Source organism: Pelodiscus sinensis, chromosome W, assembly GCF_052426305.1.
Source record: "Pelodiscus sinensis isolate ZL-2025 chromosome W, ASM5242630v1, whole genome shotgun sequence".
Taxonomy (NCBI): Eukaryota; Metazoa; Chordata; order Testudines; family Trionychidae; genus Pelodiscus; species Pelodiscus sinensis.
Window position 1 is genome coordinate 8712706 of NC_143084.1, and position 19211 is coordinate 8731916.

The 19211-nt window shown below is 51.7% G+C and overlaps 1 protein-coding gene across 2 annotated transcripts in view; it reads left to right on the forward strand.

Annotated features, from left to right (window-relative positions):
- Window positions 1-19211, forward strand: part of LOC102445971 (microprocessor complex subunit DGCR8-like) — a 139239-nt gene that overhangs the window by 90399 nt on the left and 29629 nt on the right. For both annotated transcript variants that reach the window (XM_075914705.2, XM_075914702.2), the window contains exon 10: window positions 10762-10844. In XM_075914705.2, the coding sequence (XP_075770820.2) occupies window positions 10762-10844 (83 nt within the window). The remainder of the gene's footprint in view (window positions 1-10761; window positions 10845-19211) is intronic.

Genomic DNA, 19211 nt, shown 5'->3' on the forward strand with positions numbered 1-19211 from the left:
GATGACAGTGCCGAGGCATAAATCTACCTTGCCGGCACCATGTGGCAGGAGAGAGGACAGAGGCAGGTCCCCCCACAGACGCCAGCAGAGACAGGACCAGGCCCGGAGGAAATCCCTGGTGCAGGAGGTCCAGGACGTACCATTGACTCTGGCCCCGGAACTGGGGCCATTGAGCCCGGCACGTGATCAGCCACCAAGAGAAATGAGCCCAGTGCAGGTCTTAAACTCCCCTTCGACACCAGACACTTTTGAAGTGGCCAGAGACCTGATAGAAACCTCAGAAGCCGAGGTGTCCATGGTGTGGGACAAACCACCGGGCCCACACCGCTCAAGGGGAAAGGCTCGTATGCTCTGCCGACCACAGTCCACTGAGCAGTACCAGGATGGCTCTTCTTCCTCGGAGGGTCCTCCGTTGCTGGCGCAACATTCCCCGCCATCGGCACGGCGAGAGAGTCTGGCACTGAGTATCAAACCAGCACCAAGGGACCAGCGTTCGACACAGAGGTCGGTCTCCAGGCCAAGGTCAAGATATAGGAGTCTGAGATGCTGCTCCCTTTCCAGGCCTACTCGGCGCTGGTCGGGGTCCCAGACACAGTCCCATCACCCAGTGCTGGCACCGGCATCTTCGGCACCGCCGTGGTTGTCCCAGTCGGAATCAGAGTTGGACGAGGTGACAGGCGGGTCTCGGTGCAGCCAATCTTGGCTCAGGGCTAGGGACCAACCAGGTGAGTGCGAACAGGGAGTTTTGAGAGGGAGCTCTCCAGGTAAAGGAGAAGCAGATACAGGACTCTTGAGGGAAGTGTGTGATGTTATTGGGGCTTTCTTGCTGTGTGCTGGGCTTGTGTTTGTGAGTGAGGGTTGGTGTGTGTTCTTTTTTTGTTGTTGTTTGTTTTTTCCCCTGTGTTTGTGAGTGAGGCTTTTTTTTTTCTTTCACTTCCCCTTTCCCCTCCCCCTCTCCTTCATGGAGTGTGTGCTATGAGTGACAGGTGGAAACTGTTGGCTTCTAATTAAAGTTTGAATTCTAGAAGCCTCTGCTGATTGGCTGAGCCTTGGTAGGGGGAGGGACTTTCAGGCAGTCCAGGGCTTTATAAGGCAGTGGGCAAGCGACCAAGGAGCCTGTGAACAGGTGAGTGCTAACAGGGAGTTTAGAGAGGGAGAGGGAAGGGGGCGAGGTTCTCTTGCCTTTCTTTTTAAATCCTTTCTCCAGGACAGCAGTGATGGATGGTGATGGGTCTGCTGCTGTTACCTGCACAGCATGTGCCATGTTTGTCTTCCTCCTGGAAGAAAGAACGGATTTCATCTGCACTAAGTGCAAGCTGGTCGCCATTTTGGAAGAAAAAATTAGAGGACTGGAGTCCCAAGTGTCGACCCTATGCTTGATCAGAGAGGATGAAGACTTCCTCGATAGAAGGCAGCGTTTAATCCTGCAAGCACGGCAGGCGGAAGAGCCAGAGAGGGCAGTACGGGACCAGGAAGAGAGCCGGCAGCATGTAACTTCTAGAATGGGAAAAAGGCCAGCATGGGAATCCCCTAATGCTATAGAGGAAAGTAATCTCTTTCAAGCTCTCTCCACAGGCTCTGCAGTGCTGAATGCTTTGGAAGGGACCTCACATGGAAGAAACAGCAAGGGAACACCATCTACTGGAAGGCATGGGATCATAGAATCATAGAATCATAGAATAATAGGACTGGAAGGGACCTCAAGAGGTCATCGAGTCCAGCCCCCTGCCCTCAAGGCAGGACCAAGCTCCGTCTACACCATCCCTGACAGATGTCTATCTAACCTGTTCTTAAATATCTCCAGAGAGGGAGATTCCACCACCTCCCTTGGCAATTTATTCCAATATTTGACCACCCTGACAGTTAGGAATTTTTTCCTAATGTCCAATCTAAATCTCCCCTGCTGCACTTTAAGCCCATTACTCCTTGTCCTGTCCTCAGAAACCAAGAGGAACAAATTTTCTCCTTCCTCCTTGTGACACCCTTTTAGATATTTGAAAACCGCTATCATGTCCCCCCCTAGGATGCGTAGTCCTAGGGATGGGTGTTCCATGACCACCACCCCCAAAAGAAGATGACGGGTGGTGGTGGTCGGGAATACCATCCTAAGAGGGACTGAGCCATACATCTGCCATCCGGACCTGGAATCTCGAGAGGTGTGCTGCTTACCGGGAGCTCGAATTCAGGATGTGACTGACAGGCTTACCAAACTGATCAAACCTTTGGATCGCTACCCCTTCCTGCCTCTCCATGTGGGAACTAACGATACAGCCAAGAATGACCTTGAGCGGGTTACTGCGGATTATGTAGCGCTGGGAAGAAGGATCAAAGATTTCGAAGCGCAAGTGGTGTTCTCGTCCATCCTCCCTGTTGAAGGGAAAGGACTGGGCAGGGATCGTCGAATTGAGGAAGTAAATGTGTGGTTGAGCAGGTGGTGTCGCAGAGAGGGCTTTGGTTTCTTCGACCATGGGACTCTGTTCCAGGCACAAGGATTGTTAGGAAGAGATGGGATCCACCTAACGAAGAGAGGAAGGAGCTTATTCGCGGGCAGGCTTGCAAACCTAGTGAGGAGGGCTTTAAACTAGGTTCACTGGGGGACGGTGACCAAAACCCTGAGGGGGGGGAGTGGGAAAGCAGATTTTGACTCCCTCAGAGACCTGATGGGTAGAATCCTCTGGAATGCTAACATGAAGGGGAAAGGAGTCCAGGACAACTGGCAGTATTTTAAAGAAGCCTTATTGAAGGCACAGAAAGATACCATCCCAATGCATAGCAAGAGAGGCAAACATGGTAGGAGACCGGATTGGTTTACATGGGAAATCCTTGGTGAACTTAAGCACAAAAAGGAAGCTTACAAAAAGTGGAAACTTGGACAAATGACCAGGGAGGGGTTTAAATGTATAGCTCGAGAATGCTGGGGGGGTATCAGGAAGGCGAAAGCGCAATTGTAATTGCGACTGGCTAAGGATGTGAAGGATAAAAAGAAAGGTTTCTACAGGCATGTCAACAAGAATAAGGTGATCAGAGAGGGTGTGCGGCCCCTAATGGATGAAGGAGGTAACCTAGTGACAGATGATGTGGGGAAAGCTGAAGTACTCAATGCTTTCTTCTGTATTCACGGACAAGGTCGGCTCCCAGACTAATGCTCTAAGTGAAGCAAGATGGGATGAAGATGGACAGCCCTTGGTGGGTAAAGAACAGGTTAGGAACTATTTAGAAAAGCTAAACGTACACAAATCCATGGGCCCGGATTTAATGCATCCGAGGGTACTGAGGGATTTGGCAAATGTCATTGAGGCGCCTTTGGCCATTATCTTTGAAAAGTCGTGGAGATCAGGAGAAATCCCGGATGATTGGAAAAAGGCAAATGTAGTGCCCATCTTCAAAAAAGGGAAGAAGGACGATCCAGGGAACTATAGGCCGGTCAGTCTTACCTCGGTTCCTGGAAAAATCATGGAAGGGATCCTAAAGGAATCCATTTTGAGACACTTGAATGAGAGGAAAGTGATCAGGAATAGTCAGCATGGATTCACAAAGGGCAAGTCGTGCTTGACCAATCTGATTAGCTTCTATGATGAGGTAACTGGCTCAGTGGACATGGGAAAGTCAGTGGATGTTATATACCTTGACTTTAGCAAGGCTTTTGATACGGTCTCCCACAATATACTTGCCAGCAAGTTAAGGGAATGCGGATTGGATAAATGGACGGTAAGATGGATAGAAAGATGGCTAGAAGGCCGGGCCCAGCGGGTAGTGATCAATGGCTCGATGTCAGGATGGCGGTCGGTTTCTAGTGGAGTACCCCAAGGTTCGGTTCTAGGACCGGTTTTGTTCAATATCTTTATTAATGACCTGGATGAGGGGATAGATTGCACCCTCAGCAAGTTTGCAGATGACACTAAGCTAGGGGGAGAGGTAGATACGCTTAAGGGCAGAGATAGGGTCCAGAGTGACTTAGACAAATTGGAGGATTGGGCCACTAGAAATCTCATGAGATTCAACAAAGACAAGTGTAGAGTCCTGCACTTGGGACGGAAGAATCCCAAGCATAGTTACAGGCTGGGGACCAACCAGTTAAGTAGTAGTTCTGCAGAAAAGGACCTGGGGGTTACAGTGGATGAGAAGCTAGATATGAGTCAACAGTGTGCCCTTGTAGCCAAGAAGGCTAATGGCATATTAGGATGCATTAAGAGGAGCATTGCCAGCAGATCCAGAGATGTCATTATTCCCCTTTATTCGGCTTTGGTGAGGCCACATCTGGAGTACTGTGTCCAGTTCTGGGCCCCCCACTACAAAAAGGATGCGGACGCATTGGAGAGGGTCCAGCGGAGGGCAACCAAAATGATTAGGGGTCTGGAGCATATGACCTACGAGGAAAGGCTGAGGGACTTGGGTCTGTTTAGTCTGCAGAAGCGAAGAGTAAGGGGGGACTTGATAGCAGCCTTCAACTTCCTGAAGGGAGGTTCCAAAGAGGATGGAGAGAGGCTGTTCTCAGTAGTGACAGATGGCAGAACAAGGAGCAATGGTCTCAAGTTGTGGTGGGAGAGGTCCAGATTGGATATTAGGAAAAACTATTTTACTAGGAGGGTAGTGAAGCATTGGAATGGGTTACCTAGGGAAGTAGTGGAGTCTCCATCCCTAGAGGTGTTTAAGTCTCGGCTTGACAAAACCCTGGCCGGGTTGATTTAGATGGGATTGGTCCTGCCTAGAGCGGAGGGCTGGACTTGACGACCTTCTGAGGTCTCTTCCAGTTCTATGATTCTATGATAAGGGGATGGTTGGATGAAATAACATGATCTTGGTAACTAATTGACCATTCATTATAGGGAACTTTCTGGGTGTCTGGCTGGTGAGTCTTACCCACATGCTCAGGGTTTAGCTGATCGCCATATTTGGGGTCAGGAAGGAATTTTCCTCCAGGGTAGATTGGCAGAGGCCCTGGAGGTTTTTCGCCTTCCTCTGTAGCATTGGGCACAGATCACAGCTGAAGGACTCTCTGCATGTTGGGGCCTTCAAAGTATTTGAAGGCTTCAATATCTCAGACATAGGTGAGAGGATTATTCTAAGAGGGGTGGGCGAGATTCTGTGGCCTGCGCTGTGCAGGGGGTCAGACTAGATGATCATAATGGTCCCTTCTGACCTTAAAGTCTATGAGTCTATGAGTCTATGAGTCTAGACAAATTGGAGGATTGGGCCACAAGAAATCTGATGAGGTTCAACAAGGACAAGTGCAGGGTCCTGCACTTGGGACGGAAGACTCCCAAGCATAGTTACAAGCTGGGGACCAACCAGCTAAGTAGCAGTTCTGCAGAAAAGGACCTGGGGGTTACAGTGGATGAGAAGCTGGATATGAGACAACAGTGTGCCCTGGTAGCCAAGAAGGCTAATGGCATATTGGGATGCATTAGGAGGAGCATTGCCAGCAGATCCAGAGATGTCATTATTCCCCTTTATTCGGCTGTGCATCACTGATGATGCCACAGCACAACTGATGGCTGAACTCTGTGAATTTATCCTCACACACAACTATTTCAGATTTGGTGACAATATATACCTCCAGACCAGTGGCACTGCTATGGGCACCCGCATGGCCCCACAATATGCCAACATTTTTATGGCTGACCTGGAACAACACTTCCTCAGCTCTCGTCCACTTACACCCCTTCTCTACCTACGCTACTGTGACCGACCGGGCCGTGTCTGGGCACAGCTGAGGGCATCCGCTCAGGGCGAATTGCTCAAATCCGGGGCTCCTTGCAGCCCCCAGACTGGTGACCTCTCCAAACAGGGCACAAACCAGTCCCACAGAGCACTTCAGCAGCCTGCCTGAAGCCTCATGAGCAAAACCCCTCCGACACCCCAGCAATATCCGTGCCCCAGATGGCCCCGGGCCTATACACAGGTGGGGGGTCCTAGCACCCAATCCCACCTACCCCGAACAAGTTCTGTCTGGTTCCAAGAAACCAGCCACAGATCTCTGGTCAATTTACCCTCTGGATCTTACCCACAAATCACGCTGGGACAATCCTTTAGAATCTAAAACTAAAGGTTTATTATCACAAGAAAGAAAAGCATGAGAGTCAGGTTGTTAAAGAATAGTACGTTACATGCACCGAATCTCCCAGTCTTCGATGCAGGCTCTAGCAGAGATGTTACAGCTGCTGGTTTAAAAGTTCTTGTTACACATCCTAGGGTCAGGATGGGTTCACAGGTCTTCCGGGCTCTTCGATCCCTGCAGTGCTGCCTCTGGGATGAAGTGCTGAGCTGAGAACAAAATGGCATCGACCACATGGCCTCTTTATACCTCCTTCCTGGCCTCTTCTAGTATGTAGCAGGTCACCTGGTCAGAGGCCAATCTGTATGTTCCCTGCTGGCTGCTCTCAGGTGACAGCCCCCATTCTTTGGGTGTGTCCATGGCCCATTGAGAGCCATTGTTCCACAGGGCCTTGGTAATTAGCATGTCCACAGGCTCGGCCCTGCCCAATGCTTAACCACATGCAGGGAAATCTTCAGTGTCCATACAAGTACATGCTAATAATTGCACACACAGACATTATACAAACACATGAACAGCGTACATAGGATTATCAGATAATAAGCTTCTATTCAATACCTCACATGGCCCCCTTCTATACCATTTTTGGGGCCAACACCCCCACCTATGGGTGCATCAGTGATCTGGCTGCTCCCCTCAAGATCCAGCAACGTGACAGCTACATCGATGACATCTTCATCATCTGGACCCATGGGAAGGAGACTCTGGAAGAATTTCACCAGGATTTCAACAGCTTCCACCCCACCATCAACCTCAACATGGACCAGTCTACACGGGAGGTCCATTTCCTGGACACCACGGTGCAAATAAGTGACGGTCACATCAATACCACCCTATACCGAAAGCCTACCGACCGCTATGCTTACCTGCATGCCTCCAGCTTCCATCCCAGACACACCACACGATCCATTGTTTATAGCCAAGCACTGAGGTACAACCGCATATGCTCCAACCCCTCAGACAGAGACCTACACCTACAAGATCTTCAACAAGCATTCTGTAAACTACAATACCCACACGAGGAAGTGAGGAGACAGATTGACAGAGCCAGACGTGTACCCAGAAGCCTCCTGCTACGGGACAAGCCCAAGAAAGAAACCAACAGAACACCACTGGCCATCACCTACAGTCCTCAGCTAAAACCTCTCCAACGCATCATTAGTGATCTACAACCCATCCTGGACAATGATCCCTCGCTTTCACAGGCCTTGGGAGGTAGGCCGGTCCTTGCCCACAGACAACCCGCCAACCTGAAGCATATTCTCACCAGCAACTACACACCGCACCATAATAACTCGAACTCAGGAACCAATCCTTGCAACAAACCTCGGTGCCAACTCTGCCCACATATATACACCAGAAACACCATCACAGGACCTAACCAGATCAGCCATACCGTCACTGGTTCATTCTCCTGCACATCTACTAACGTAATATATGCCATCATGTGCCAACAATGCCCCACTGCTATATACATCGGCCAAACAGGACAGTCCCTATGTAAAAGAATCAATGGACACAAATCTGATATTAGGAATGGCAACATACAAAAACCTGTAGGGAACACTTCAATCTTCCTGGACACACACTTGCAGATCTAAAGGTAGCCATCCTGCAGCAAAAAAACTTCAGGACCAGACTTCAAAGAGAAACTGCTGAGCTACAGTTCATCTTCAAGTTTGACACAATCAACTCTGGATTAAACACAGACTGTGAATGGCTCGCTAACTACAAAAGCAGCTTCTGCTCTCTTGGAATTCACACCTCCAGATCAGCTGCTAGAAGTGGGCCTTATCCTCCCTGATTGAATTTACCTTGTTATCTCCAGCCTGATCCTGGCCTGCATATTTATACCTGCCTCTGGGAATTTCCACTACATGCATCTGACGAAGTGGGTCTTTGCCCACGAAAGCTTATGCTCCTACACTTCAGTTAGTCTATAAGGTGCCACAGGACTCCTCGCCGCTTTTGCAGATTCAGACTAACACGGCTACCCCTCTAAAACTACATCAAAATTCAGAACAAGTGGTCAACAAAGAGCCATATTAGACTGCCCAGTTGCATGACTGAAAATATACAAAGTGATATTATTAATAATTGGCATAATGATTAATAATAGCATAAATGAAACATTGTACTCAGACTTTATTTAATGGGACTTTTGCTTCTGCATCTTTTCACACATTTCTTTGAAGTTTACATATAACTGGTCAAATCCAACTTCATTCATGCAATCAGGCTATCTTCTGTCAATCTTATGGCAGGGGGGTGGAGATGTGGGGGTATGAGAGGCACAGGGCAGGGGGTTCAGGTGTATGATGGGCTCAGGGTTGATGGGGGGGGGGGGTGCAGGAGTGTTATGACGCTGCAGCCAGATGGGAGCTGGGCCCCAACTGGGGACTTGTTGGCCAGACTTCATTTTTAAATAAAGTAACATATTATGTCCAACACAAAAGGTTTCAACATTCTTTATTTATGGCAGGGATGGGGAACCTTTTTTGGGTTGGGGGGGGCACTGAGTTTGGGTGAAGGAGGCAGTTGCAACCTGAGGCATGAGATTGGGGTGCAGGAGTTTGAATGTGACCTAGGGCAGGAGGGGATTGTGATCTGGGGCACGGGGTTGGAGTGCAGGGTTTGGGAGAGGGTGTGGGCTCAGGAGGGGTCAGAGGGTTTGGGTTACGTGGGATAGGGGTACAGAGGGCTGGGGGGAGGGGAGGCTGAGGTGCCAGAGGCAGGCTCTGACCAGGAGACTTACCAGTGAGACTTGAGGCCAGCAGCCCAGTATGTTTCTCAGGAGCCTGCCCTGCCCCCTGCACAGGCTACATGGCCATGTGCTCTATGAATAAGAGCCTGAGGCGAGTGGGGATTGGTGCTTTGCACGCTGCCTGTTGTTGAGATAGGCAACATCCATTGGCTAGAAACCGGCCAATGGGATTGTGCTGGGGGCAGGAGCAGCTGTGAAGCACCACTCCGCGCTACCCTCCGGGCTCACAGTTTGTGAAAAACAAACAGCCCCGCAGCCTCTTTTCCGAGGGTGTGCAGGGGTGGGGCAAGCAGGGGAGACTGCCTGGGGGCTCCCTGCTGTGTCTGTGGCCGGATTGTTTTGCCTAGGCCTGCTGTAGCACCAGTGCAGGCTCCTTGCTTTGGGGGAGCAGGCGGGGGCTGGGCTCGAGCTTCAAAAGAGCCATATATGGCTCCCTAGTGAGCCATATTTGGCTTGCAAGCCATAGGTTGCCGACCCCTGTTCTAGTGACTGTCATTGGAACTTGGGCTTCTATGTAACTTTTGAAAATGGAACTTAAGCATTTTTGGAAGTTTGACTTAATCTCTCTTATCAGAGGGGTAGCCGTGTTAGTCTGGATCTGCAAAAGCGACAAGGAGTCCTGTGGCACCTTATAGACTAAGGGTATGTCTACACTACCACCCTAGTTTGAACTAGGGTGGTTAATGTAGGCAACCGGAGTTGCAAATGAAGCCCAGGATTTGAATTTCCCGGGCTTCATTTGCATATTGCCGGGCGCCGCCTTTTTTAAATGTCCGCTAGTTCGGACTCCGTGCTGCGCGGCTACACGCGGCACGAACTAGGTAGTTCGGATTAGGCTTCCTATTCTGAACTACTGTTACTCCTTGTGGAATGAGGTGTACCGGTAGTTCGGATTAGAGAGCCTAATCCGAACTACCTAGTCCGTGCCGCGTGTAGCCGAGGGCACGGAGTCCGAACTAGCGGACATTGAAAAAAGGCGGCGCCCGGCAATATGCAAATGAAGCCCGGAAAATTCAAATCCTGGGCTTCATTTGCAACTCCGGTTGCCTACATTAACCACCCTAGTTCTAACTAGGGTGGTAGTGCAGACATACCCTAATAGATTTATTAGTGCCACAGGACCCCTTAATCTCTCTTGTGACTCAGGCTTTTGCCCAAAGCAATTATTTATGAGTGAGTGTACAGCTTAATAGTGATAACTCAGTAAACTTAAATACATTTTCTTAAATAACATTCAGTGCTCACACTCTGTACTTCTCATAAATTGGATACTACATAGAGCAGGGGTGGGGAACTTTTTTTGGGCTGGGGGCCACTGACCCACGGAAAAATCAGTTGGGGGCCACACACAAGTGAGAAGCCACAAAAAACCAAAACCTTCACTCATGTGGCCCCTGATTGAGAAGCAGAAAGACACTCCCCACATTCCCCTCACACACTAGAGCCTGGTGAGGCCCAGGCCAGTAGATTTTGTGTCCTCCAGTCCCTCAGTAGGTGCGGGCTCCCCAATGCTAGGAGGGGAGCCCTGAGCCTCAGGGACTGGATCTAGGCAAGCCAGGGGCCACATCTGACCCCCAGGCCTGAGATTCCCCACCCCTGACATAGAGGCTTGGGCTCTAAGTGGGGGAGAGGCCATGGAGAGGGGTAGAGAGGCCAAGGCTGGGGTGCAGCTAGGCCTGGAATGAGGCTGGTGATGGGGGTGGAGCCACAGCCAGGTTGGCCGGGTATGCAGCAGGGGGCAGGACCAGAGCAGAGCTGTGGAAGAGAAGGGACTGGGTGACGCTCCCTCCCCATCCCAATGTAATCCACATTCCCCTATGTGGGTATGCCACGACTTTGAGGACCTCTATTTTAGAAAGTGATGTTTCCTTGTCATAAACCTGCCGTTGTATAATCTTTGTATACAATAAGTGTAACCAAGACATTAAATCATTTCCCACAGCCCGAGCTACACTGGAAATCCTCATTCCTGACTTTGTTAAACAGACCTCTGAGGAAAAGCCCAAAGACAGCGAAGAACTTGAGGTATAAATTAACTTGACCTGCTGATATAAAATATCTTAATTTTAAAAGTACCTAAAGGCAGAGGGTTTGTGAATGGTGACTACATAGTGATAGTACCCATTCTGATGGAACACTTCAGTTTAAAGGCTTGAAGTATATAGTAACTACCTAATACTGAAGAAGTTACACTAAAGGGCTGTGTCTAGACTGGCCAGTTTTTCCGGAAAATCAGCCGCTTTTCCAGAAAAACTTGCCAGCTGTCTACACTGGCCGCTTGAATTTCTGCAAAAGCACTGACTTCCTACTGTAAGAAATCAGTGCTTTTTGCGGAAATACCATTCTGCTCCCATTCAGGCAAAAGTCCCTTTTGCGCAAAGCTTTTGCGCAAAAGGGCCAGTGTAGACAGCTCAGATTTGTTTTCTGCAAAAAAGCCCCAATTGCGAAAATGGCGATTGGGGCTTTTTTGCAGAAAAGCGCGTCTAGATTGGCCACAGACGCTTTTCCGCAAAAAGTGCTTTTGCGGAAAAGCGTCCGTGCCAATCTAGACACTCTTTTCTGAAAATGCTTTTAACGGAAAACTTTTCCATTAAAAGCATTTCCGGAAAATCATGCCAGTCTATATGCAGCCAAGGAGGGCAAAGGATTCTCTGAGACAAGATCCAGCATCAGTACCATTGTGGGAAATGCAGCTCTCTTCAAGCCTTGGCTGCTGGGATTTCTACCATGGTATTGTCTCTTGGGGTACGGCTCCACTGCGGGGGGGAGGGGGCGTGTTTCGAAAGGTGGTATGCAAATTGTGCTCTCATTTTCATATCTTCTTCTGATTCTTTTCCCAGAAGAGGTTTTTCTGATATTTGGCCCATCTACACGGGGCCAAATGTCGGAAAGAAACCCTCTTTCAAAAGCCCCTGTAAACCTCATTTTACGAGGAATAAGGGGGCTTTAAAAAGAAGGGTTTTTTTCTGACATTTAGCCCTGTGTAGATGGGCCAAATATCAGAAAAAACCTCTTCCGGGAAAAGAATCGGAAGAAGATATGAAAATGAGAGCACAATTTGCATACCACTTTTCGGGGGGAAAAAAAAGCCTACAGTGTAGCCATACCCTTGTTGGGGAGCGGGGACCTCTAATCTTCTTTCATATCAGTTCTTATAAATTTTGAAGCCCATCCCAAATCTGTTTCAGTTGGTGAAAAAGGATAAAGTTGGCAGCTTTGTTCCTCTGACCAAAGTCTCCTGATAGATATAAGACGAGGCAGGTTCTTGCTATTTAACCTCCCTCGCCTCTTCTCCCTCCCCCCGCCCAGTCTCCATGTTGTGGGGCTTCCCTTACCTGTGAGTAACTTTTAGTGCTGTCTCTAGTGTTGCTCAAGAAGTTCCCGAGTAGCATCATGAAGCTAACAGTCTTGATAATTTTACTGCTGTACACAAGCCTCTGAATGGCTGACATGAAATTTAATCAGCGTGTGGTTAATTTCACTCAGTGGTTTTTGAGCAAAGTGAAGCAATAGCAAAAAGGCAAATTGAAGCCATTAGTTTGACTTCATATAACAACATTGAATCCATTTAAAGTCATTTAACGTTTGGAAGACTGTCAATTAAAACTTAAATTCTGCTGAAACTGATGACTTGGCTCTGATTGGGATTGGAAGTGGATTTTTCCAGCCCTGGACATGAAACAGTGTTTTGTTTTGGTTGTACTTTTGGGTATGTCTACACTACAGCACTAATTCGAACTAATTTATTTTTAATTAGTTAATTCGAAATAAGCTAATTCGAAATAACGCATCTAGACCCCAAAATTAATTTAAATTAGCGTTTTGCTAATTCGAAATAGCACGTCCACACTGATCGGACGCTGGGTCGCATTTAAGGGCAGCTGAAACCGGTTCCGGCAGGGCATCAGGTCAGTAGTTGTTTTGTGTGGCTGTCTAAGGCTATCTGAGGCTTGTGCTTAAAGGGACCCCCCTGGACAGCCGGTTCTCAGCTTTTTTGCTTGCTTGTCTACCTCGCCGAGGGACAGAAAAGCGTTTTCCTCTCTGCCTGCCTGTGTCGGTGGTTCCCATTGGGACGTCGCCACAGTTGGCACCATGGAGCCAGAGCTCGCCCTGGGCATTCTGCTCGGCTACGTCTACACTGGCCCCTTCTTTGGAATAGCCATGCTAATTTAGAACTTTGGAATAGGGAAATGCGCGGGGGATTTAAATATCCCCCGCGGGATTTAAATAAACATGGCCGCCGCTTTTTTTCCGGCTTGGGGAAAAGCCGGAAAAGAGCATCCAGACTGGCGCGATCCTCCGGAATAAAGCCCTATTCCGGAGGATCTCTTATTCCGTAGGTGATGTTTATTTAATGTTTATTTAGTGTTTATTTAAATCCCCCGCGGATTTCCTTATTCCAAAGTTCGAAATTAGCATGCCTCTTCCGAAGAAGGGGCCAGTGTAGACGTAGCCCTTCAGTTTTTGGACTTGCTGCTGCAAGCCTGCCAGCAATATCTGGAGGCTGCCTGGCACCATCTGGTGCACGTCAGCCCCCTGCCCCGCCTCCCTGGGGGCCATGGAGGAGCCGCAGCAGCACCCGGATGCCAGTGTGCTCCGCAGCATCTGGCGTCTGGACACCAGCACCGACTGGTGGGACCGCATCGTCCTGGAGCGCTGGGAGGACCGACAGTGGACCCAGAACTTCAGGATGAGGAGGGACACCTTCCTGGAGCTCTGCGAGTGGCTCGCCCCTGCCCTGCGCAGAAGGGACACTCGCATGAGGCCCGCCATCCCCCTCCAGAAGCGTGTGGCCATCGCCCTGTGGAAGCTCTCCACGCTGGACAGCTACCGATCTGTCGGGAACTAGTTTGGCGTGGAGAAATCCACCGTCGGAGCAGTGCTCATGCAGGTACGGCACTCACCGGCCACTGGACCAGGGGAGAGGGGAGCTGCAAGGAGGGGATGGGCCACCCCAGGGAAAACGGGGAGGAGGCGAAAGTGCCCCGCACCGAGGGTTCGGTCTGTCCCGGCCGTACTACACGCCGCCTGCTGCGGCCAGAATTGCAGCGGGGGTTGCTTCTGGGAGTGGGGCGTGGGGCAGTGCCAGGGAACGAACACTCCCAGCCACCTGGGCACCCCAGTGATTCACGGTTTGGTGTGTCTCTCTGTAGGTGGTCAAGGCCATCAACAGGGTGCTACTCCGCAGGGTGGTCCGCTTTGCTGACCCGGACGCCATCATCCAGGGGTTTGGGTGCCCTCGGCTTCCCCAACTGCAGGGGGGCAATCGACGGGACGCACATCCCCATCCGTGCCCCAGAACACCAGGCCTCCCTCTACATTAACCGCGAGGGTTACTTCTCCGTGATCCTGCAGGCCGTGTCTGACCACCGGGGCCAGTTCATGGACATTAATGTGGGCTGGTCCGGCAAGGCACACGACGCCAGGGTGTTTCGCAATTCCTCCGTGTGCCAGAGGTTGCACGCCGGGACCTTCTTCCCCGACCGCCACATCAGGGTCGGGGACGTGGACATGCAGCCTACCCCCTACAGCCCTGGCTCATGATGCCCTACACGGGACACCTCAACCCCTCCCGGTAGGCCTTCAATGCCAGGCTCACCAGGGCCCGCATCGTGGTCAAGGGGGCCTTCGGCTGACTGAAAGCACACTTTAGGTGCCTCCTCACCCGCCTCAACCTCGTCGAGCACAATATCCCTCCCGTGGTGGCAGCATGTTGTTTGCTGCACAATTTATGTGAGTGGAAGGGGGAGGCTTTCCTGCCAGCCTGAATGGCTGAGGCTGACCGCATGGCTGGCCAGTACGCGCAGCCCCGCACCGCCACAGTCTGGGAGGCCCAGCGGGGGGCCGTCCAGATCCGGGAAGCCCTGCGGGAGAGCTTCCTGGTGGAGGAGGAATGAACTCTCCCTGCATGCCCCACTGGGGCCTTCTTCCACCCTCCCCCCCTTCCCCTTTCCCCCCAACCCCCCTTCCTAATGTCAAATCAAGACACCTGTTTTGGCAACAAAAATATTTTTATTTTACATAACTGGGGTGGGGGGAGGGAGGAATGAGGGTGGGAGAGGGGAGGGGGAAACCTGGGAGGAGGGAGCTGGAAGAGGGAGGAAGGGAAGGGAAAGCTGAGGCTTGGGGGTCCTGCTGGTTCTCTTGTCTCGCAGCACTGCGGGTGCGGGGGCGTCGGGGGGGAGTGTGTGTGGAGGGTGGGGCAGGAGGGACAGGGGGTGCATAGGAAGCGGGAGGGGGAGCAGGGGTGGGAGGATGAGCGAGAGCTGGGGCGGCCGCAGGGGCTGGAGCAGGAGGAGGCAGGAACCTGTCCACCAAGGTCTGGAGGTGGCCTCTGAGGGCACGGCCCTGCTCCTCCAGCACCTCCAAGCTCTGCTGCCGCAGCCGCAGATCCTCCCGGATCCAGTGGTCCTGGGTGGGGAGCTGGTGCTCCAGTAGCCGCAGGTGCCACCGCTGATAGTCCTCCAGGTTGCGGGTGTGCCTGCTGGCCCGGGTGCGGGTGGCTGTTGCAGGCGGGGTGGTGCACCCTGCAGTCTCAGGTGCTGCGGCTATGGTGAAACAAGAGCAGTGGTCAGTTCTCCCTGGGGACACAGTGGGCAGGGCCGGCCTTAGGCTGATTTGACCGATTCGGTCGAATCGGGCCCCGCGCCCCTGAACCCGGAAGTGCTGGCCGGCGTTACAGTTCAGAGCCGGGGCCCTGCTCCACCAATATGTGGAGCTGGGTCTCTCCCCCAGCTCTGCCTGGAGCGGGACCCGGCCCCCCCTGCCGCCCCCCCCCCCGCGCATCCTCCCACCCCACCCCCAGAGCGTCCCCCTTGGCCCCTGACAGTCCCTGCCATGTGAGGCTCCTCCTCGCCACCTGTGGCTGCCCAAGTATGGCATTGCACGTGGGCGGAGAGGATGCCCGGGCGTGACGTGACATCACAGCCCGGGATTTTAAAAGTCCTGGGAGGCATGTTGCGGGGCCTCGCTGGCTCCGGGTTCGGCTTCCGGGGCCTGAGCGCAGACTCCAGCCCCGCAACGTGGAAGGCAGAAGGTAGGGAACGGGCTTGTGCGGCAGTGGCGGTGGGGAGAAGGAAAGGGGCTTGGGCTTGGGCGGAGGCGGGGGGAGGAGAGGAGGTGGCGGCAGGGGGGCTTGGGTGGGGATGGGGGCGGAGGTGAGGGGGAGGGGTGGAGGGGAAGGGGCTTGGGTGGAGGCGGGGGAGGAGGGGGAGGGGTGGAAGGAAAAGGAGCTTGGGCGGGGGGAGGGGAAGGCACCAAGAGACAGGGTGGAGGAGAGACAAATGCCAGGGGGGCAAGTGCAGACAATGAGGGAAAGGGCAGGATGGGAGGTGTCAATGGGAGGGGGACAGGGTGATGCTGGGAGAGGAGAGGAGAAGGGAAGGGCACTGGGGGCGAGAGGGGGAGGTCCTGGGAGACGGCTTGAAAGAAGGGGTGGGCATGAGGAAGGCAGGGATGGAGCAAGGCATGTGTGAGGGCACAGGGGCAGGAGGTGAACGGGGCAGAGAGAGCTGAGGGGGTGGGTATCAGGGAAAAAGAGGGCAAAGGGGGCAGGGGCAGTGAGGGAAGGGGGAGGCACCAGGAGGGTGCAGGGGTAAGGGAAGGTGCAGGTGCCAGGGGATTCTGGGGTAAAGCAGAAGAGCAGACACCTGCAGGGGAGGGACCAGCACCAGAGGAGAGAGGCAGAGCAGGTGTGTAGAGGGAGGTGTTAGGAGAAGGGATGAGGGGTAGCTCACATGATCAGAGTGGGGCTACTGGAGGAGTGGGCACAGGGGGGAGAGAGGCAGGTCTCAGGAAGGCTGAGGGCAGTGAGAAGAGCAGGAGTCAGGACAGCAGAGGAGGGTGAGGAGTTGGGGGGCAGCAGGCACCAGGGGAGATGATGGAGCAAGGGGAGGAGACATGGCAGTGGAGAGAAAAGGTAAAGGTTTATAAAATATTTATTAATAACTTGGTACGCTGCCCATGGCCAGTTTGTTTGTGCCCCGCGGTGCAGTTTGGGTTTATGTGGGGATCAATACGTGGCCAGCGAGTGGGCACTGAAACAAAAAAGTAGTCAGTGTAATGATCTTCTGTTGATATGTGTTTTAGTAGTTAAATTCTTGGACTGTCATTGCTCGTGAAAAGTGCTGTCACATGGGTAGAAATCAGGTAAATGTTGCATTTTATTACTATCAGCAGAACTGACTTAAATGGGGCCTGTGTGTTGTGTAGTCTTGCCTTAATCTTTGTATTCATGCCTGTCAGTGTGAGAGAAGCTATTTGTATGTATTTGCTTGCATATGCAACCACACTTAGGTTGAGGCCCTCAGCTTGTTCTGTAAATATCAGGGTGGTCCCTGGGGCTTCCAAAGTTGAGTTGACCTAGCTCATCCCTGACAGGTGTCTGTCTAACCTGGTCTTAAATATCTCCAGTTAGGGAGATTCCACAATCTCCCTAGGCAATTTATTCCAATGTTTCACCACCCTGACAGGTAGGAAGTTTTTCCTAATGTCCAACCTAAACCTCCCTTGCTGCAGTTTAAGCCAATTGCTTCTAATCCTAACCTCAGAGGCCAAGCAGAACAATTTTTCTTCCTCCTCCTTATGATACTCTTTTAGGGTATGTCTACACTACAGTGCTATTTCGAATTAACTTAATTTGAAATAGTTAATTCGAATTAAGCTACTTTGAAATAACGCATCTATACACAAAAACTATTTTGAATTATCATTTTGCTAATTTGAACTAGCATGTCCATTGAGTGGACCCTGAACCGGGGTTAAGGCTGGCCGGAAGCAGTGCCGGCAGGGCATCAGGTTAGGCCTTCGAGCATGGAGCTGCTGTCTCAGGCTAGCCGAGTGCTGTGCTTAAAGGGACCCGACCCCCACCCCGGACAGACAGTTCTCAGGGGTTCCCCGCTTGCAAAGCAGTCCTGGCTTGGAGTGCCCTGAGTGCCCACACTCGGCACATCACAGCACTTGGCCATCAGCCCGGCTGCACTTGCCGCAGGCTGCCATCCGGGGGGGGGGGGGGGTCAATCAAGGGGCTTCAGGAGAGTTTCCACCCCGAGAAGCCTGCAGAGCCAGCCCAGTCCTCCCCACTGGGGGCTCGTATCCCATTCCTCCCTCACCTCCTTCCACTTACCCCTCCCTAGCCCCCCTTCCTGATGTACAAAATAAAGGACACGTATGTTCAAAAATAGAAACTCTCTTTATTGAACAAAACTCGGGGAGACTGGGAAAAGGAGGTGAGAGAGGGGAAGAGAGAGGGTGGGAGAGGGGAGGGCAACTAAAATGATCAGGGGTTTGGAACAGGTCCCATATGAAGAGAGGCTAAAGAGACTGGGACTTTCAGCTTAGAAAAGAGGAGACTGAGGGGGGATATGATAGAGGTCTATAAAAGCACGAGTGGGGTGGAGAGGATGCATAAAGAAAAGTTCTTCATTAGTTCCCATAATAGAAGGACTAGAGGACACCAACTGAAATGAATGGGTAGCAGGCTTCAAACTAATAACAGAAAGTTCTTCTTCACAAAGCAAAGAGTCAACCTGTGGAACTCCTTGCTGCAGGAGGCTGTGAAGGCTACAACTAGAACAGAGCTTAAAGAGAAGTTAGATAAATTCATGGAGGTTGGGTCCATGGAGTGGTATTAGCCAGGGGGTAGAAATGGTGTCCCTGGCCTCTGTGGATGGCTGGAGATGGATGGCACGAGACAAATGGCTTGGTCATTGTCTTCGGTCCATCCCCTCCAGGGTCCCTAGTGTTGGCCGCTGTCGGCAGACAGGCTACTGGGCTAGATGGATCTTTGGTCTGACCCAGGACGGCCATTCTAAGCTCAGGGCTCAGGGTCAGGGGTCTCACTGGACCACCCTGATTTTCATGCAAACCTGCTCCTGGGTGGCCAGGCTGGCAGCTCTCCTGCCCTAGACGGCCACTTTCCTGTGCCTAGTGCGGAGGTCGTGCATGAGGTTTGTCGGGGGCAGGTGAGCAAAGCCCACAGGTAAGTGCTGCATGTGCGGGACTGGGAGATGGGTTGGAAATGGGGGGGACTACGGCCTATAATGGCAAGGAGAAAGGAGGGTCAGGGCACAACAGGGAGGCAAGATCAAATCAGTATCTTAGATGCCTATATACAAATGCGAGAAGTATGGGTAATAAGCAGGAAGAACTGGAATTGCTAACCAATAAATACAACTATGATATCATTGGTATTACAGAAACCTGGTGGGATGGGACGCATGATTGGAATGTTGGTATGGAAGGGTACGGCTTGCTCAGGAAGGACAGACAGGGAAAAAAGGGAGGAGGGGTTGCCTTGTATATTAAAAATGTACACACTTGGACTGAAGTGGAGATGAATGTAGGAGATAGCTGTGTAGAGAGTCTCTGGGTTAAGCTAAAAGGGGTAAAAAA